At 39.3% G+C, this 22,119-nt stretch overlaps 1 protein-coding gene across 2 annotated transcripts in view; it reads left to right on the forward strand.

The window, feature by feature from the left end:
* Positions 1-7,492: 7,492 nt before the first annotated feature.
* The window catches only part of mapk8b (mitogen-activated protein kinase 8b), a 44,361-nt gene continuing 29,734 nt past the window's right edge, over positions 7,493-22,119 (forward strand). For both annotated transcript variants that reach the window (XM_079260810.1, XM_079260811.1), the window contains exons 1-2: positions 7,493-7,689; positions 20,651-20,830. In XM_079260810.1, the coding sequence (XP_079116936.1) occupies positions 20,709-20,830 (122 nt within the window). In that variant the 5' untranslated portion in view covers positions 7,493-7,689; positions 20,651-20,708. The remainder of the gene's footprint in view (positions 7,690-20,650; positions 20,831-22,119) is intronic.

Here is a 22,119-nt window from a genome sequence, read left to right on the forward strand (position 1 = left end):
ATTTAGGGGAAAAAAAGTTAAATGATGATCTGTTGTACATGTTTTGTTGGATTATTTTGTTTGTCCTCTGGCAATCTGAGGTCTGCTTTGTCGTCTGACGAGGACCATCTCAGAGGACTTTACAAAGCATGATTCATAAAATGTCACCATCAACATTTCTCTACGTATAAAACACACAGATGTTAAAATATCCACCTAGAAAAAAAGAAAAAAAGAGTTTTAGTCAGAAACAGCTTCACCATTGTGAGCAAGGGTGTCAAACTCAAAAATACGGTGGGCCAAACTTGAAAATTGGACAAACTCGAGGGAAAACATTGATATTTAATGAAAAAAATCTTCCTGATGTGACAATGAACCTCATAGATTGGTGGGAAAATCATATGTGTGTTCAGCTACATGTTCAGCTCATGTGGGGCTTTCACAAACACTCCTCCATTGAAGGTCTGGGTTTTTTTGCCATAAGAACTGCCATAAGTACCTTCAAGATGCTATGATGTCTGTATACAGAGCAGAGAATGTCCTGTTCTGATTGACACACCTAACCAACACCGGGTGTGCTTGTGCTTTATAATACTGGAGGGCCAGCTCTACTAGTCATTAAGTATTGCCTCGTGGGCCAAATATAATTACACTGTGGGCCAAAATTGGCCAGTGGGCCAGAGTTTGACACCTGTGACTGTGAGGATAAACCGAAGAACTTTGGCTCCGTAAGAAAAAACAAAGCAAGGTAGTCGTGAGAATAAGGCTCAGCAAGGCTCTACATTTTTAACTCCAGCTGTATCACTTTCCATTTGACCATTGTCATGGTCATTACAGGCAGTAGAGGAAGGGCAGGGACAAATTAATAACTATTATGTAAGAATTTCATTGTGTCATTAACCTAGCTGGCCTCTCCAGTTAATGTAAAGTACAGCTGGAAATCTTTAAGAAGTTGGAGGGTTTTAAAGGTTCAGCGTGTTTAAAGCAAATGCAGTTCTCTGAACAGGGGTTTCCAGCATCAGTCATCAAGGTCTGTTGCCCTGCAGCTTCCAGTGTTCCCCTGCTCCAACACATCTAGCTCAAATAAAATGGATCCAATAGCTGTTGAAGTTATGTCCAATGACTCATCAGTTTGATGAAAACCTGCAGGATTGTGGCCCTTGCGGACCAGAGCTGCACCCCTATCATAGAACGAGCCGTTTCTATCTACTTTCAGTGGGTCCACATGCATAACAGCAGCCATATTTCTGCCACCATCTTTGCTACAGTATCTCTGAATGGACAATGCTCTGTGTGTGAAGTGTGAACCCTCTGAGATTTAAAACTGCAGTATTGGCTTGTTTGATAGAGACTTGAGCAACATCAGGGACAAATTAAACTCCAGATGCTCTATTGAAGAAGACAATTTACAAACAGTTTTGAAGATGAAACTCTGTTTATATCTGGAAGAATTTTGGCCACTGACGGCCACCATTCAATCACAGCTGTATTCTTTTGAAGTGATTTCTATGCCCATCTTTACCACCAGATGTCAGTGTTTTTACACACTGTACCTTTAAAGAAAAATTTTTATTTTTGCCCCCTGGGGTAAGTGTATCCAGTGGTGTGATGTTTAACTATGGATTTATGTAGAAATTCCCAAAGAGATTAGTACATGCAGAATCATGGTGAGAAGCTACATTTTCAAATGCTTATTTAAGTAAAGGAAAAAATAAGCCATTAAGCAAGAACATCAGTTTTAAATGATTGCCATCTGTGTCGTCTGTCAATGAAGAGATGCAGAGTTGTGGACAAGGTCAACTTTCTCCGGACCCTTTCTTTAGGACAGATGTTTGTGTATAGTGCTTGTAATCATGATGGTGTCTGATGTGTTTTTGGTCCCACCCTTAGAGCCTAGTCCAAAACAATATCTTGTCCACACATTTGAGTCACAAGTTTGATCAGGTACAACATTTGATTGTTTTAATGGATGATTATTTTGATTCAGTTTGATTCAAGAGCCAACCATCAAAAATCACATGCTGATTTAACCCAATCACTTCCAGTCATATCAAATGACAAAAAGCAACAAAAATGCTTTAAAATGCTCATATCATATAAATGAAAACTGAAAGAAAACATTTACAATAGTCTCAAGGTATAGTATCAATCTTACTCCTATTTTAAGTCTCAAGTAAAATACTTTTAGAAATAATTATAATAACCAAGTTAGCAGTCTGACTTTTTCAGAGTTACAGTACACAACTTTGGATTGCAACATTTTTCCTTAAATAGGCAAAGGAAAGCAAATGCAAATAATTCCATGTGTTTTTTTTTTCTCTCATTAATTGTCAGCTGCATTTCAATTAGTTTGTTGCAAAATAAAAGAGATATTTGTAACATTTTGAAAAACTGCAAAAACTGCAATTTGCATGTTCCATATATATATATATATATCTATATATATATATAGATATATAGATATATATATAGATATAGATATATATATATATATGTATATATATTGACATTTTATTTAGTTCACAATCTAAACAGCAGAAAGGACACTAATCAGAATTGATAATTGTAGATTAGAGATAAAGTGTTTAAAGATGTTTAGAAACAGGGGTGACAACATGAGTGTTGATGCTCTGGGCAGCGAGTCTGTAGTTCAAATCCATGCTGGCCTGATTGTTGCAGTAAAACTGTCTCCAGCGCTTTGTGCCTCTGTGTTTTCAGTCTAGAAAATACAAAGGGTTAAGTGGTACAAAACCGCTTGTACTCAGGGAGGCTCATCGGGAAGAGAAATGCTGCATTTGTTATAAAATAATGCTGCATTCACAGACAGTCTAGTTTTATTAGTTCTTGTTTTCCTATAAAAGACCATACAGCTGAATTAGTAGCAACAGTAATCATGGCACCCCCCCCTCCCAGGTAGACTGAATATGTAATCACTATAAAAACAAGATGTTTTACAGTTAGAATATTCTGTAAATAAGCAAAATAACACATAGCTTGGTCAAATAAACAACCTCCATGAACCACCTGCATTTATATAACTGCCATAAGGTGCCTCATCATAACTAAACAGAAAGTGCTGTCTTAGCTGCTGCTGCTGGTATGTTTGCTATCGAGCAGGAAAACACAGCTTTACTTGCATTTAATTCTGTGACCCAAGCAGTGAGACAGCTTGCCAAGTAACCCAGCTCTGTTAATCAGGTTATAGCCACTTCACTTTAAACAAGATAACTCAGAGTGCAGTCTCTGTATGGTGATGTTTTGACTCCTGGTGGCAGGAAAATGATCAACGATTTCTCTATCTTAAGGCCGGAGAACGCCAAGTATATCTAGTTTTTGGCTTGTTGGAGCAAAGAAATTCTTTCATAACTTTTCAGCATATTCAAATCAGGTGTATCTGAGAGAAAAGTAGATTTATACACCTCCTCTTGGCTGCGTTCCCAGGCTTAAGAATCACAGATCATTTCAGACCAGATCATGTGAGGCAGTATAAACAGCAACAACATCCTGTTAGAGTATACGATACACTGGATGTTTGGACTGAACACAGCAACCCTCATCCAGGAAAACAAAGTTCAAGGCTGTTTTTTTTTTTTTTTTTTTTTAATTAATACTAACCAAGGACTTGCAAATAGCCATACTTGCATGGTGGGAGGTTCTTTGGCCAACAATCAAAGCCAAAAGAGCTGCATAATTAAATTCTGATACACTTAAAAGGACATTGTTATCTATAACCTTAGCAGATGGTTGAATCCAGCCATCGTTACATGTTATCATTCATAGCTGTCTGATATTTAAGGCCTATTTCTTTGTTCATAGCACAGTTGTTTGGATTGAGAATGGAACATAAACAATGCTAAGACATCCAAAATTATTTATTTTACTCAAGTTTTAATAAGAATGACAAAGCCGGCTGGCTTTTCCTTCCAGTCACACACTGATATCAGTTGTGTTGGCCCACCAAAAACACACATCTAGCTCACTTTTCTTTTTTTTTTTTTTTTTTTTTAGCAACAACCTACTTTTTAATCCAAGTGAACCTGGTTTTCTGTCCTGTTCAGTCTTCAGTCCCTAAAATTCACTTCCTCTGTGAAACTTTGCTTTTAAATCATCTGCTATGGAGGCAAAGCACAGAAAAGCATGCGTGATTGGTGATTGGCATTAACAGTTGCCGTGGGAAACATCATCCCTGCCATCAGTGTGCATGGGAACACACCTTTAATACTGCGCAGTCTGATGACTAATGTTCAGTCTCAACACTATTAAGCAACATTTTGACACATTATGCAGCCTACCTTATTTCATCTGGTACCTGAGAAGTCTTCTTCTTAAGTTCCTTCAAACATCCACCACTCTGAACTCTAATCCTTCCTCCTCTTATGCATCCCCCGCTGCCATTCCACCCACCTCTCCCTCGTCCCAGAGCTCCTGTCTGTCATGGCAGCTGATCACACACCGTCACCTCCGCATGATGATCAATTGTGTCTCCCATGAAAGAACCAATCAGCACTGTAACATGATTTCTTCTGCGCTCACCTAGTGACGTGTCGTGCTGTGTTTTCTGGCATTTTAAACTATTTTTAGCCGGGGAACTTACTGTAAGAACATAATTGGATTTGCAGAGCAGGCTGAAGGCAGATGGGGCAGCAAAGCGCCAATCCATTGCAGGCAGGACGGTGTTAATCTGATGTTTCAACTGCCAGTGATGCATTAATAGTCCCGCTTGCTGACAGGATTCTACATAGATGACCACAGAGGTTATTATTTGGCAGTTGTGGCTGTTTAAATGGATCAAAAAGGGAATTGTGAGAATTTTTTTCACAACCAAAAGAAAGGAAAATGTTTAAATGATCTAATATGTGAGAGATTTATGTGTGTGAGTTGAGTGGCATATAAACAGCATCAGTCCAAAGTTGGTACATCTGGTGTGTAAGCCTGACAGACCATGTATTCACACGTTTTCTGTAAAGGTCAGATAAACAGCATCATCATTTTCACAGAATTTATTCTGTGATTTCAAAATCTAGTTATTACTAGTGGAAAACCGCGTCACTTGCCACAAACAAGATTGTTTTTGTTTTTTTTAAATAAGCATCATCTGTGGTGTCACTTTTACCAGAACAATCTGGTCACATTACACATTTACTTGCTTATATACATATACATATTATATATTTATATTACATATATATCATACATAAGGTTTTGGAAATTCTCCAGGTTCTATTCAAAATCATTTTAACTTTTTTTTTTTTTTTTTAATGGAATTCATTCAGCTTAATAGTGGCAACTGAACTCTGATGAAGCTTTGAAGTAGTCACTCGTACAGTTGTCTCACCATCCGAGATGGAGGTGATTATTCATGCCTTCATCTCATCTAGACTTGTTTACTGTAGCTCCCCTTTCGCGTGTTTAAGCAAAAAATCTCTTGATAGTCTCCAGGTTGTCCAGAACGCTGCTGCAAGGCTGATGATAGCAAAATCCTCCAGATTCACTCCAATACTCATCCAGCTGCACTGGCTTCCCATAGTGCGTTTTAAAAGTCTGGTATTAACGTATCAAGCCCTAAAGAACGAAACACCTGATTATATCAAAAACCTTTTTACAGCCTTATCTTCCCAGCAGGTGTTTGAGGTCACATGATCAAAATCTGCTGGTTGTTAAGCAAACACGGCTGAAAACCAAAGGTGACAGAGCCTTTGCAGCAGTGCTTCCTTCCCTCTGGAACTCTCTTCCTCTCAGCCTGAGATCTAAAGACTGTGTGATCTTTTTTTTTAAATATCTTTTTTAAACACAGCTGAAGACGAATCTTGCCTTTAGTTAGTTTTTCCTTAGTTTACTTGCTTTGATGTTCTCTGTGTTGTTTTGTGTTTCACTGTGAGGCACTTTGGGATTTTTATCCTAACTATAAAGATTTACTCACTTATAATTATACTGTAAGTCATTATTCATCGCAGACCTTTTACATTGGATTGTATTGCATGCATTTTAAAGTGGCTCTGAAAACAGTAATGTGGAGTAAATACAGGTCAATTTAGTTTAATTCATTAGAACTGTATTCAAATAATTCCAGTAATGAAAAATGAATAGTTTATTCTATTGTTCTGAATTATTCCGAAACATTGTCACATATATTAAAAAAATAAAGTGAGAAAGCAGGTTTAAATTAACTATAATACAGCCGTTAATGTAAAATACACATTTTAATCTAAATTCTAAATTTAGTGGATTAATTAAGCATTTTTTGGCAAAATAGTTCAATAAAATGTGGTCTTTAGGATACAAACTGCTTTCAAATGCAAACACAATCATTTCATAACATGTTATTCGTTGAATAAGCTTTGTGTTTTTTTTTATGTTTAAATTTTGAACGAAAAACGTGTTTTAAAAGTAAAAAAAAAGAAGCATAAATAACATAAGGCATCCGCTGTTATTATTACTACTGCTCTGATTTTTTCTCTCTTGTTTTTTCATTTTTATACTGTAAAGATATAAAAAACAGTAAATATTTGAAAACATTTTCAACATATAAAAATATATTTAAAAAATATTCAAGATCTATGTTTAAAAGCTACATTCTCTGTTTGTTTGGTAGATTATAACTGTGAGCAGGAGATTTACATTAATTAGGAAAAATTTATTTTTATTTAGTTATTAATTTGTGAAGTTTTATGTATTTCAATTTAATTTTTATCAACAATTATTTTTCTATTTACTTTGTAAAATAAGAGTGTGTTTATATATTGTGAATGTTATACCAGCCTTTTATCATTTGTGTACACAAAAACGTTTTTTTTTTTTTTTTTTTTTTTTTGATAACTCACATACAAGTGAATATATGCAATATAACAAACAGGGCCGTGCTTTTACAATTGTAACATTTGAAATAAGGGAACACTTGTGAATAGTTCGAGCAATACATTAAATTTAAATAAATAAAAAAAAAAAATTAAATAAATCAAAAGTGCAAAAATGAGGCAAAGCATTGCTAAAGGTAACAAGACTTCAGACTGAGACAACTGAGTCCAAAGGTATATCATGTAAATAGGAATACATTGCTTGAGCTATGGGGTTTTCCATACAATTCAAAGATTTTACACATAGTTTGAGCACATTTCTTTAAAAAAAAAAAAAAAAAAAAGATCAAATTAGAGGAGCATTTCTGAACTTTACATTTGTGAATAAAAAAATTGGCTAAACATAAAAAGAGATTTATACAGAGTTTGTTTTTCTTGTATTTAATCAGCATACCAAATATAATGGCATCTCTATAGATATTGGAGTTGTGTATACAAAAACACTAGCACGTCCTCGTCCGTTGCGACGTCATCACGAAACGTTGCGTCAGCACGTCGTCTTCCGCGTTGCCGGGGCGGCTACCGGGAACGCGCAGACGGTCTTGAACGTCCCTCTCTGGTTCTCATTGTGAAGCCGAGGAAACATCGGAAGCTTTCGACGACGTCGGTATGAAATGGCAGAAACTGTCGCGGAAGCACTGAGAAGGGGTTACGTAGAAGCTCCACATGTATTCGGCGGTGATCTTCACCTGCTAATTTAAAGGAAACTGGAGTGTGTCTGTAGAAAAGGGAGGGTTAAAACCCAGTATTTCCTTTAGAAACATTAAAACAAAACAAAAAAACCCTACTGGTTGTGGCTCCGGCAGGCAGCGAGCGGCGACTGCGAGTCGACACTGTTGGAATTAACCGGAGAGGGGTGAGCAATGCATACGGATTTTTCTCCCTCTGAGACGTGTTTGACGTGCTATTGTTAACTGTTAGAGTGTGTTTATGTGCTAACAACCAAATATGGGTCACACACATTATTGTGAATATGTGTCACGTTAACATTTCGGGTGACCACCACAGGAGGCAGGACAGGTCTGGCCTAAAGGGTACGAGGCAACCAGACTGACTGGCTACAGTGGGAAGCACACTACAGCTGCCTGTCTATGTCGGTGCTACACACACTTTAGCACAGCTTAACACTGGGAACAGACAGCGAGGGGTTGCAGGCAGTGAGAAAACCAGTGAAATGTTCAGCCGGAGCAGCGTCTCCTCCACTACAACAATAACAACCTACATGTTGACGCCTTTGAATACACCCTGTTTTTCCAGCTAGCATCATGTTTGCTGTGCATTTATCGCAGCTATGAATGTGATATAACTTAAAGACTGATGACATGTGAGTTTAAGTGGAGCTTTGTAATGCAACAACAACGCAAGGGGTGAATGGGATGTCAGTATCTGGCTATTTAGAAGACTGCAGGCTTCCTGTTTGTGCATTATTTGTGTGATGTTTCGGTATGAATATCTTGTTTGTGGCTAAATAATGCTGAGGTGGAGCAGAAAGCTACCAGATCAGGTTAAGTGATGCATTCCTATCAGATTATTAGTAGAAATGTTGTTAATATGTGGACATAGGTGGGGTGTACTGAGTTTGATTGTTACAGGTTTCAGCTTGTGCGTGTGTGTGCCTTTCCAGTAAATGCATCCTGGTTGCACAATCGATCTTGTACGCTTCTGGAGTCAAGTTTGGGTGCTGCATCTCAGACTGCACTGCACATTTTGCAGCTGAGAGATTGGAACAAGCCTGCCAAGAGAACAGCAATGATCAGTCAAATGCACCAAGAAACCTGACTCCTGCACCAAAAAGTGCAAGGAGGCCTGCAGAGGTGGGATTGGGAATTTTGGCTTCTACAGACCGATTTAGAGCTTAATATAACTAGTTAATGTTTGCACATGATCCTCTTCATGTTGATTTCTGAGTCAAGACAGGTGTACCATAGTTTTTTTGTTGTTACTGCCCCTCACCCCTCTGCCTCTCTGACCCTGGACAGGATAAAGCAGGAAAATGGCATCAGTAGCAGGGTGGAGTCATTACTTACGACCGTGTCCTGCTTGTCCTGCTCTAACCTGGCAGCTGGGGTCATCCCTGATGCAAGTAAATCAAAGGAAAAAGTTCAAACAGTTGCAGGTTCAGGTCTACGACCACAAGATGTGACGCTCCTCCTGTTCTTGCATACCTGTGCACATATGCTTCATGCATGAAACTTGTGTTCAGAATGATTTGCGCTTGCTTTTAGTATTTGCAACCACGAAAAAAGGACATCCGCCTTTAAGTCTAAGGTTTTATTCGTCTTATAAAAAGGTAATAATCTGATCCTTTCCAAGTTTTAGATTTAAGTTAATATCAAAATATAGAGGAATCAACACGAAGCAGCGGTAACACGATGTAATCATATGCCATACGGCACTTTCAGTGTCTGTTGTTGGTGTGAAGCAATTTTGACTCACTCTTCTTTGCTCATTTTCATTAAGGCTTGCAGTTATTTGTTGAGTCTTAGCTCCTCCAGTCAGGAACCACACGTACATCTATGTATTCAGAGTTCTTACCCTGTTTTTGTAATAGTTTGAAGCAGATGTGTTTGAATTATGGGCCTGTTGCTTCATGTTTAGCTTTTGGTTCAAAGTTTAGAAATAGTTTTTAAATTTTTCTACCTTGCCATTAAAGCTTGCATTGCATCTTTCTGTGAGAGTCAGAACAGCACAAATCTTATTTGTTTTTCAATTCAACCCATGCTATTTTCACATGTGGCTCTAAAATAAGATAAATAACCAATCTCTTTCAAATAGACCTCAGTTTGTACGATTACGTTGCATTTCATCGGACTTTCACGTCACTGAAGTGACACAGATGTCATCATTTTGCGCCAGAAGAGCTGAGACATGGTAATGCCAAATTTTGTGCAATTTATTCCCTGCTTTGATCACACAGCAACATGCTAACAAGTGTAGCATCCATACTGACCTCCATGAAAACAGCGTGCTGGATGTGATGTCATGTGTTTCTCCGGCCATGCCAAGTGTAAAACTAGATATCTGCAAGGAATTAGGATTTGAGCAATGCGGCATGCACTGTGAATGTAATCCAAGTACGCTCTCATGATTGTATTTTACACACTGAGTTCTGGAGAGTCTGAGATATAGCCTACATTTTCTTTTAGATTTTTTTGTGCTTGGAAAGATTGTTAACAGTTTATGTCCAGGCTGTCTGGAAATTACTGTATGACCTTTTTTCAGACTGATTAGCAGTTTGTCCTAATTTAGTGATTTTGGTGGTGATCATTTATATTTTAACTGTCTTCAAGTTGTACTGGGTTTAATCAAAACAGCATCAGGTGTCATTTTGTTCAGATTTGGTGGGAAGTTAAATATTCTTATTCTCTCTGTCCGGAGAGAAATGTGCACTCATGTCAGCAGCCAGTCAAGCTGAAGGTGCTTTGCAGAGAGGGATAAAAACCATCCCAGACTGCTAGTGGACCTGATGACGGTAGCCCAGATAACTCAGAGCTCTGTGATGTTTGCAAGAAGCAGGCTGCATACTGATTGAGACAGAGCAGAGCTGCAGTGGCCAGTTGGAGATCATCTCCCAGGAGAGACGGCATGATGGACAGCGGTGGGGGATGAGAAACTGGACTGGGTCGTCAGTTCAAAAGCCATATCTGGCTCTCTTTGACACATTTATCTGTTCATTTCCGTCTGGTTGTGAGACACGATGTCCCTGCTGTCAGCTTCATACAGTAATAGCTCTGCCAGCTGTGGTTGATGAGACATCTGTGATTCCTATGCAGCTGGTGTGTGTTGTTGGAGGTTTATCAATGCTGTTGATCTGAAAGACCTCTGACCTCTGTGGGCAGAGCACATCAGATCTATGGTCAGATAGATCAGCTGTTGCTTTGGTCTTGTCAGTTATATCCTAAATATCCACATATAAACACTCAGATCTCATTCGATTACACAGCAGTTCGTCTATTTTCCATGCAGCCTTGACCGTGATGTGAATGTCAGCCTCTTAACAGCTGATATTAACACCCTGACACACACTTTTTTTTTCACACACAGCCACAGATTCTGAAACTGGGTGTATTTAGAGCACAGCGACACGGCCGTACTGCTCAGTGATCAGTTTGGACGTATTTTTTATTCTGCAGCGTTCAGATGAGCGCACATGGGTAAATTCACTCCAACATGAACTATATTTGAGCTGACATTGTTTAAAAAAAGCATGTCAGAAATGTCTTAAATGTTTATTTTAGTTGCCTTTGCTGCTACATACATCTGCCAAATTAAGCTGACGGTTTTGCTGCTGGTTTAATAAGGCTAAATATTACATGAAAAGGGTTTAAATGCTTTCATGCAAGGATAGGAAAATCACTTAAAGGCCGCCTGCATGAGCACATGTTGAACCAGTTTGATCCAACCATGCATGTTGTGTGTTTGCACTGTTGTTGCAGAAGATGCAGTTTGAAATAAATGCAAGCAAAAAAAAAAAAAAAAATTTAACTTGTGAAATGTAGCGATAGTCATAGATGAAAGTTTGACCAGGTGATGAAACTGTACCACAGTCCTTGTCCCAGTATCGTGTAGCTTCTAGCTTTCTCTGTGTGAACTACCTGTGCAACAAGCCTGAAATTGCCACATTAAAAAAGGCCTGTAAGGTGTACGAGCGCAGCTTTCGTCAGAGTGCAATGTTTTAAAATCAGGAATTAAATAAAGCAGCGTGACAGTCTGGAAACAATTTGAATTGATGCATTGGCTGCTTTTTATTTGTAATTTCTGTCACGTTTTGCCATTTTACAGAAACAACAGAAGATATGTAAATGAGAGCAGATTTTTTAGGAAGTACTGCTCCATTATTAAACATTTACACATCACTTTTTTTTCAAAATTGATGCAAAACAAGATGGAACTCTGAAGCATTTGTCCAACTTGCCTACAATTTCATAATAATATGGATAAACTGAAACATTTAATGTATTTTAAATGGCTAGTTTTGATTGGATGCACACAATTACTGGAATAAGTTATAAAAAACAGAATGGAGTGAGATTTGCTTGTATATGGGTGTTTTAGGCTTTCCTAGCAATCTAAGGGTTTTTCATGTTGCCTGAGGCAAATGAAAAAGAAGAGCAAGGTGACAGTCAAACATATTTGGGCGGCTGTAGCTCAGGAGGAAGAGCAGATGTCCTTCAACTGGTAAGTTGGGGGATTGATTCCAGGCTTCCCCTGAAATGCCAAAGTGTCCTAGGGCAAGACACTGAACCCCAAACTGCCCCCCGATGTGCCTATCAGGGAATGAGTGTGTGTGTGTATGTGAATGGGTGAATGTGACAAGTAGTGTAAAGCGCTTTGAGTGGTCTGTATGACTAGAAAAGCGCTATAGAAGTACAAGTCCATTTACATATTCTGACCCCTGAAGTCCAGTATTCATGGTAGAACATGCACTGGGCTTGGTCTTCCCCGGAACACTGCTGTGAGTGTGACAGAAACCTGTTAGTTCCCCAAGAAATTAAGAAATTTGACACCAAGTGACTCCAGGGAAAAAATATAAAACTTAATCTACTTTTGGTGAAGCATTACAAACAAGTAGTTTTGACATAAGATGAGAGCAGCCTTCTTGTAACTCAACCAGTGTGATTGAGCTGAAAAATGTGGTGTGTCCATATCATAGAATATATATAAAAGATGTACGGAGCCTCTGTTATGTCACTCGTAGGTTTCTGGAAAGCTGAAGTGAAGCTCAGTGGGCGGTTCTCACCATCGCCATCTTGGCAGCGCCTCACGTGCCGTTGCTCCTGGAAAATACAAAACAAGGCAAAGAGGTAGAGCTGAGATGGGAGGCTGTGAGAGTCTGGGTGGATGATTGACATCTTTCAAACTCTGACCTGTCTGTATCTTTGCACTAACTGAGCTAACCCAGAGCTAACCAGCTAATGGAGATAAACGGGATGAAGCGAAGTCACACTGTGAGCAGGCTAAAATTTGCACTTGTGCTACATTCTGGCTTCTTGCAGCAGGATATCAGGTACCTGTCTGTCAATGAAAAGGACACGCCCCCAACTATGCCAAATTTTGAGATCAAATTCAGTGGATGCATTTCAAAAAACCTCTTTCTCATGTTTTTATAAAAAGTAGAAACATCAGTTTTATGGGCACATTGCAGGGCCTGTAGGTTTTGGATGTTTTGTCCACAGCAGCACACCTGAATCAGATTAACAGGTCAACACACTTTGGCAGAAACTGACAATAAGCTGCTGTGGAAAGACATTTGATTTGACTCATTTGTTGGATCAGGGAAACGTCTAAAGCCTGCCGGACTGTGGCCCCCAAGGACCAGAGCTGGACACCCCTGGCATATAGTCTGACCAGAACGTGGATTCGAGCCTGAATCCAACATCCGGCAGTGTAACGATGCCCTTCATGCTGGAACTGTAGGTCAGAGATTAAAGGAATCAGGGGCCACAATAATTCCCTCTGCAGATCAAACAGTTTGGTGGCACTGTGGTGGCTGACTTCCTCAGTGTGTGATCATTATTCAGGAGGAAATAGTCTTTTTAAAGACTATTTTCACACATTCAATCCAAGAATCCCCACATTTACAGTCTCGATGAGGTGGACTACTTCGGCTGTAATAATGAGCACAGCTGAAATATTTGTCACCTTAAAGCTTCAGTGTTTGGGACAACAAACACGGTTTCAGGTTATTCAACAGTTCAGATATACTTCCTGTATCTGTCAGACGGCATTCAGCACTTTGTAGCAATAAAAACACAAATCTGTAACAGGTTGTCACAACATTCATAGCTGTCATGATAAAGGTATACACACTTGATGTGGAGTCGGATTTTTCTGGAAAGCAGTGCCAGGAAAAAAAAGAGAAAATGAAATGAGAACAACTGCGGTAGAAAGAAATCCTTTCTATCCTGAGAAGCCATACTTCGGTTCAGGTCTCGGTTGTTCTAGTCCGCTTAGACTTCTCAGAGAAACCTTAAACTTAAAGGCTGTTAATATTAAAAACAGTGTCTCGGAGCATTTTCTGTTTGAAGTCATGTAAAATATGTTATCATTAACTCTGTATTACATTTCTGGCAGGCTGTTGCCACTTCTGGTCGATTCAAAGCTGCCTATGTCAGTTTCTTGGAATAAGCCTAAACTGATCGTTATCAACCAGTTGTTTCTGGTTTGACTGGCAAAGCTGTGATTCAAGCTCCAAAAAAACCTGTGCAACACTTGAATCAACTTTTTGTGTGGCAAGGGTAAAGAACTGCTTGTTTCGGGAGGCAGGGAGCAGAGTTATGGAGGCTGACCTGACCAGATAATTATTTAGACCAGGCCTCTTCAAATGGCGGCCCGCGGGCCACATGTGGCCCAGAACCAACTACTATGTGGCCCAGCTTATGTAAAAGAATAAAGATATTAATCAAGAACCTTCAGTGATTCCTACGTGGATTAAGTGGCCAACAATCCTACAGTTATGCAGACGATGAATGCAACACTTGGTTGCTTAGCAACAATAACCCCAGCTCGTATTGCTGTGTTTTGAAGTTGTAAGAGTAGCGCTAGCAAGCATGTCGCGCTCTGTCCCAAAACGCAAAATTGACAACAAAAACTGCAGGTTTAACCCCGCCTGAACTGATAAGTATTTGTTTATTCAAGCGCCAAACCGATGTGTTTAATACGCAATGAGTATTGTGGTGTAAAAGTATAAGTATGGTGGTGTGTAACGATTATAATGTGAGGAGGCACCACATCGAGAAGTTTATTTTGATATGACCTTTTTATTTTAAAAGTTAGAAAAATAGGCTCTGACTGGAATTTATGATTTTATTTTGTGCATTTGCCCTTGTCACGTGGGACTGAATTTAAAATAGAAAAATTAATAAACTACTAAACTACAAACTACAAAATGTAAATGTGTCTTTTTTTTATTTACTTTGACTGATTTGTTTTCGCTTACTTTATTTACTGGCTCTGATCATTTTTTATATTTGAAAATCTGGTCCACCTGAATATCTAATTGAGTAGCCCTGATTTAGGCCATTTCATTTAATGGGGCATTCTAATAAATCCTTTTGTTAAGGTAGTAAGCTGACCTCATTCTTTAGGCAAATAAAGTTGCTGAACCTAGACCTGACCAACTACAGCAACCCCAGATCATAGCACTGCCCCCACAGGCTTGTATAGTAGGTATGAGGCACGATGGCTTCGTCTCTTATCATGATGCACCCATCACCGCGGAATAGGGTCAATCTAGACTCATCAAACCAGTTCCCCCTCTAACAACAACTGCTTTGGAAAAACTGCATGTTGTTGTCTTGCTTTAAGGTGTTTTGACACTGCACACATGTTGAGTGGAAAACTTTGCTAACCTGAGAGCTGCTCAATGCTAACCTGCTACCTTCATAGCTACGTACTGCAGAATGGATTTCCTGAACGGAGGTGCTTTTCATTGAGATGCAGACACGACACCTCGACAGTAGTGCTGTCATGATGCTTGGTACTATAGTGCCAAATCGATACCAGCATTACGGCTCAACTGTCGGTACCTGGATTTTCGTGGTACCCGATGTACGAGTGGTGTTCATCCGCCAGTTGAACCATCATACGTGTTAATATGACACATGTAGAAAAAAATAAATCATTTCAACTTCATATGATGGCTGGCCGTGAAGTTAGGTCGCTATTCCAGACTTCATCGCTGAATAATTTTCCATAAATGACTGGCATTTGGAAAAAACATAGCCTGGCACGCCAGACTGGAGTGCTCTATATATTCAGTACAGAGCGACTCAGTCTGGAGTCCCTCCCTTTCACGGAGATTTGCATCGACGTTAAACAAACCGGCCATTTCGATAGGCTGATCTGAGGAGACTGTAGCCTTTTGCCTTGCATCACCATGTATTATTCAATACATTCAAGATGTGCACGGACTAGCGGGAGTTTGTTTCTGTTTGCAGTAGTTTCTGACTTACAATAAGGTTCAAAAAGCAACACCGAGTTGCCAATAACGCCACATAGCCTCAGGTTTTCACAGCAAAAACAACACAGGTCATTAATGGGCGGCGATGTTTGCTTTTTGTGCAATGAAAGCTGCTTATGTCATAATTAACGAACAACTTTGTCTGCGGCAGGGCAGGTTGTGTATGCTGCAGGGTTTGTGTATTTTAATGCAACAAAAATGTTTGCATTTTTTTACCACCTCAATCAGCTGTTTAATCAAAACAATCAGTTTTACCTGCAACAGGAAAAATACGGAAGCAGCATCTTACTTGAGAATGCTTTTCTGTGTTAACCACACCCACCTCAAATGTCCAACCAATCCAAAAATACTTTACTGGCTGCTGGTAAAAGGTGTGCGCGCTTGGTATTTAGGCATCTTAATGAAGCCTTAACCACGCGTTTGCCCATTGGTGGTTGGCAGACTACTGGTTGAGAACCTGAGTGATCTGAGACGCAGTAGAACTTGCGTTTTGAATGTAAATATCGTTGACGATCAGGTAAATTTAAATGTGGCCACCAAAATAATGATCACGATCAAAATCCGATTAATTGTGCAGTCCTACTTGCCAGAACTCACTTGTGGGGTCATTTAGCAACACTGTAGACATAATTAATTGATTGGAAAATTCTGATACGGAAATTTCAGTTATGTTAGCTTTGGAACTTGATGCTGATACTGGATTGGATCGACCCTATCCCATATGACCTTCTTCGTCCATTGTTCCAGGGCCAGTCGTTTCCTAGCTAATTGAAGCTTTTTGATCCAGTAAACCTCACTAATTACTGGTTTTCTTACGGCTACACAGCTGTTCTATTCCAGTTCCTTGAGTTACCTTTAAATTGTCCATGTAAAATGTTCTTAATTCAACCAAAAACATTGCCCATAAAACATTTTTTCCCCACCCTTTTTTCCCTAACTAGGTCAATCAACTTAAGTCAAAATCAAAACTACTGAATAATTCGTTATTTTTATTATTTTCCCCCTTTAAATGCCAATTGAGTTACATGACGTCACAGTTTCTATGAAAACTAAAATGTTTTTATTTTCTCTGATCAGTACTGGAAATCCTTTGGAAACACTAGTGGGATTTGCAGAGTATTCACAAAAACAAAGTGTTGTTTTAAACTTTATTTAGACAACAATATACTGGGGAAATGAATTATTTACTGTTGTCTGTTCTGAACTGTGTGGTCCTTTTATGTGGAGGGAGAGTCAGATGTACTGGAAGAAAGGTTTAATGGGATAAATGATGTTGCTCTGGAAAATCAAACCAGTTATTAACTGGGGACCAACTTGGAACTGACACTGGTTTCCTTTTCAGCCTGTCCCTGTGACGGGGTCACCACAGTGAATCATTGCTCGGGTGAATTGGAACAATCCAGCCCTAAGAGAACAATCCTCCTTGGGGCTGCAGCAGTGTAGGGGAGCAGGGCTCGAACCGCCGACCATCAGGTCACAAAACAAGTGGCTGTACTACCTGATGGACTTTGGTTGAAAAAGGAAAATACAGATACAGAAGACCTATGCTGGTGTCTCTGTAGCTACAATAGTTTGTGCTTCCTCCAAACAGTTGACAGACCACTTCTTGCTGTTAGCTGTGCTCAGTCTCTTTTGTCTTGTGAATCCTTTCTCGATCCCTGTGCCCCAGCGCTGTGCTACTCTATGAAACCCACAAGGTTCTGCAGCAGGAGAGAGAAAATGTTCTTATCTGAGCCAAAGTGAGGCAGAAAATGCAGATGAAAGAATGAAAGAGTAAAGAAGGAGGCGCAGAGGACCTGGACTGGCTGCACTCCTTCAAATAAACATCTCATTCTGACTGCTGATGATAAACAACACATCTTGGACAAATGAATTTGAAGAATGGAGAAGAAGCTTGATATTGAAAGGGAAGAAAGAGGTGAGGCTGGATTTCCAGTAGTTATGACAAATCTGGTACTGACATGAGGAACGTACAGCAATCACCACCTCCTCAGCTCAGTGTTCCAAATCTCACTAATGATTTGTCTTCTTCAAACACGGCTTGAAATCCGGCTCCCTGCTTCCTCTCTGCCTGGAAACCCACTCCATCGGCATGACCCTTGGATTTTAGCTCCTCTGGTTGGATTTCACAGTCATAGTAATCATTATAATTGATAAGCCTCCTTTTAGCATTGAATGCATGGCCGCCTTGATTTCTGACATTGATTAATATCCTTTGCTGGTGAACTGAGGGTTTAATTGGACTGAAGAGAGTATGATTCGCTCTGTTGGCACGTCCACTCTGCAGTGAGCATTGCCAATGGCTCAAGTGTTCTCTTGTAGAAATACTTAGCATAGCACTTAATCCAGTCTTGCAAAGTAGCATAATCATTGATAACTTTAATAGGGGAGAAAATGACATTTCATTGTTGTAGGCTTTATTATTATAACAGGTTGCTGTTTGAAGTTTTTCCGCTCTACATCCACCCACCATCCGCTGCTTTTTGGAGAGTTGAATCGAACAAAAGATTTGATGCAATCATTTGCTCTATAACTGAGGCAAGTTTTTTTTTGTTTTTTTTGTTTTTTAATTTATTTATTTTGAACTGGATTTGGATAACACACTCACCAGTCTCTTATTAGGTACATTTTGCCACTATTGAGTTGGACCCCTTTCTTCCTTCAGAACTTCCTTTATTCTTAGTATGAAAGAAGGTGATGGAAACATTCCTGAGAGATTTTGCTCCACACTGACATGAAGCATCACACAGTTGCTGCAGATTTGTCGGCTGCACATCCATGATGAGAATCTCCCGTTTGACGACATCCCCAAGCTGCTCTACTGGATTGAGATCTAGTGACTGTGGAGGCCGTTGGAGTGCAGTGAACTCATTGTCATGTTCAAGAAACCAGACAGAGATGATTTGAGCTGTGTGATATGATGATAGACTGTATATAAAAAGATGGACGGAGCTTCACCCGTAGGTTTCTGATGAGCTGAATTGAAGCTTGAGGAATTGAGTTCTATTGAACTCCAACTTGCCTGTAGCTAAACGCTAACCAAGCTAACAGGAGCTAACCAGCTATCATGCCGTTAAATGGCTAAAAATTGCGGTTGTGCTATATTGGTTACCTGTCAATCAAAAGGACACTTCCCTAATAATGCCAAATTTCAAAATGAAATGACTTCTTGTTGTAAAAAAAATCCCTTTTTGCAGTGAAGTTGGTCTTTTTAACATGAGACTCTATGAGGATTCGCACAGTTTTGGACAGCCTAGCGGATGAGGGTGGAACTGCAATGTTTGCACTTCTGCATAGGTTTCACTTTTAACCGCCAAAGGTTGCCGCTTGGATATGATGCACTATCCTGCTGGAAGTATCCATCAGAAGACGGTACATTGTGTCCATAAAGGGATGAACATGGTCTGGCAGCAATATTCAGGTAGACTGTGGTGTTTAAATCATGCAACGTTGGTAGTAAGGGGCCAGAGTGTGCCAAGAAATGATCTCCCACACCAATACACTGTCACCACTAGTCTGAACTGTTGATCCAAGGCAGGATGAATGCATGTTTTTGTGTTTTTTCCTCTAAATTCTGACCTGACCACCTGAATGTTGAAGCTGAAATGGAGCCTAATCAGACCAGAATTTTTTTTTCTTCTTCTATTGTCCTGTTTTGGGGAGTCTGTGTGAATTGTAGCCTCAGTTTCCTGTACTTAGCCAACAGGAGTTGCACCTGGTGCGATTTTCTGCTGCTGTAAAGCCATCTGCTTTAACGTTGGATATATTTTGTGTTCAGAGATGCTACTCTGCACACCTATTTTAACCCAGTGATCATTCATGCTACTGTTGCCTTTCTATCATCTAAAACTTCTTCTCTGACATCAACAAGACATTTTGGTCCAGGCAAATGCTGCTCGCTGGATAATTTCTCCATCAGATTATTCTCTGTAAACCCTAGATGTGGTTCTGTGAAAAGCCCGGTAGATCATCTGTTTCTGAAATATTAAGACCAACAACCATGCCACATTGAAAGTCACTTAAATCCTCTTTTTCCCTTTTTCTGATGCCAATCAAGTGACCAGTGAGTTGATCATTTAATTGATTATAATTAGACTGGACTGTAGCTTTAAAAGTGTCTTTTTGAGATGAATTTGTATGAAGTTGTTATACAAATAATGCTGACAAGAACTATCTGGTGGGAGGTATTTTTAATGTTTCCAGCACTCACATGCTGTAAACAGCAAGTAAAGTGTCTTCTCTAGATACGTCAGTGAGCCATTGGCAGTATTTAAGATCTGACAGTATTTCCTAACCCATGCAACTGGATTACAAACAAAAAAAAAGTTTCTTATTAGTTAGAAAATTATAACCCATCTTTAGGAGCTCATTAAATACACAATATATAACTCCATAAGTAAACACATAACTAATAAGTATGAGTTAGTTTCGGCAGGTTATATTTATCAAGTCTTTCATTTAGTGTATCTCACTGGTCAATAATCTTTCTCCTTTTTTCTTTCTGAATCCTTCCTTCTCTGCTAGATGTGACTGTTTTTAGCCAATCAAAACAAAATCTAATCTGACAATAATGTTTGTAAATGGAGGTAATGTGATGGCATTCATGACAAGATGGCTCTCCTGTCCCAGCATGCAGCGTGGTGTGATGTACCTTCTAGGATGAAGCCGTCACTAAATCTTTGCCCTTCTTTATAACTGAGAATGGGATTTTTTTTTTTTTTTTTTAGATTTGTAGGCCAGAATATAAGAAAACAGGACATGCTCCACATCAGATGTCGCTGTTTCAGTGATTGCACTTGATGTGATTTCTATGCAGAATCAATCAATAATATGAACTCTTCTTCTTTACCAACAGGTTTTCACAGGCAATCCGTCTTGAATGCTCGGTCACAGTGTTAGTCCAAGGCTTCACAATGAACCGGAACAAGCGTGAGAAGGAGTACTACAGCATAGATGTGGGGGATTCAACCTTTACAGTTTTAAAGCGCTACCAGAACCTCAGACCTATCGGATCTGGAGCACAGGGAATTGTCTGGTGAGTAAAACTAGCCTCACGAGTTTAAGATATTTCAGAAATTGTGTATTTGCTTTTGAAATGGACAAAAAGTTCATATAGTGTTAATTTATGTTGTCAAATGTTCCATAGATTGTTTTATACCTCATTCAAATGCAAGATAGCATGACAAGTTACATGGATGCATGTGAATAAATAATATTTATGCTGTAATGATAGCTCACAGATACATATAATTTAGAGAGTTAATTCAGCATACTTCAGTTTAGGCATGTAATATTCGTATTTGGGTTTACACATAAATCACTCTGGAAACATTCATCATTTGGACAAACTGCTTACTTTATTGGTTAATTGCAGTTTCTGGTTATTACATCAATCTTTTCATGATGTGCTCTAAAAGTGGATTGATTTCTAATTAAAAAAAGGAAAAATGTAGATGAAAAGACACAAAGTGCTCCAAGAACTGAGAAAATGATGACTGCATGCTGCAGAAGCTGAAAACAGATGGGTGGGTGCCAGGGAGGGGAGCAGTAGGGAGACAGTGTTATGTTAGCTATATATGAGATAAAAGAAGGAATTATCTTGAAAATAGGCAAATTGAACTTGTCCTCCAAGGATCCAGTTCTCTGTGTTTCCTTTGCAAACAGCTGTTTTAAAAGAAATGACTTGAAACACCATTTTAAAACACGGGGATCTAATTTCAATTAGTTTAAGGCCCGTTTACGCCACAATGTTTCCACTCAAAACACCTTCCTTTGGCTGTTTGATTATAACTATTTCTCTACAGTGGAAAACACAAATAGGACCAGAAACAATGTAGTGCACATGCCAGGCCTCTAGTGGGCAGTGAAACTGTAACCACACATCCAGGTGTGCACTGCATCCTCATAAACAGGGATCCCCAACCCTGGTCCTCAAGGACCGGTGTTCTGCAGGTTTTCCAAGTGTTCCTGTTGGAACACACTGGACTCAGTCTCAGACAAGCTCTGCACATATCTGCTAAATACACATCCATTTGAATCAGGTGTGTTGCAGCGGGGACACTTGGAAAACCTGCAGGACACCGGTCCTCGAGGAACAGGATTGGGGATCCTAGATCCCATCTCATAAACACAACACAGTGGAGGGGCCACATGCTAACTGCTAGTTATCTAGCGCATGTATTTGCTTGGCGGGATAAATGTTCTACGTCAAACAAAAAGAATTTAGGTTACCATTTGGTTTTTATGGAAAAAGGATGCTGTTGTTTGTCTTTCCACTTAGGCTTTCATGCTAAGGCTTTATGCTACTTTTTTAACATAAATGTT

Source organism: Telmatherina bonti (genome assembly GCF_933228915.1).
Source record: "Telmatherina bonti genome assembly, chromosome: 21".
Taxonomy (NCBI): domain Eukaryota; kingdom Metazoa; phylum Chordata; class Actinopteri; order Atheriniformes; family Telmatherinidae; genus Telmatherina; species Telmatherina bonti.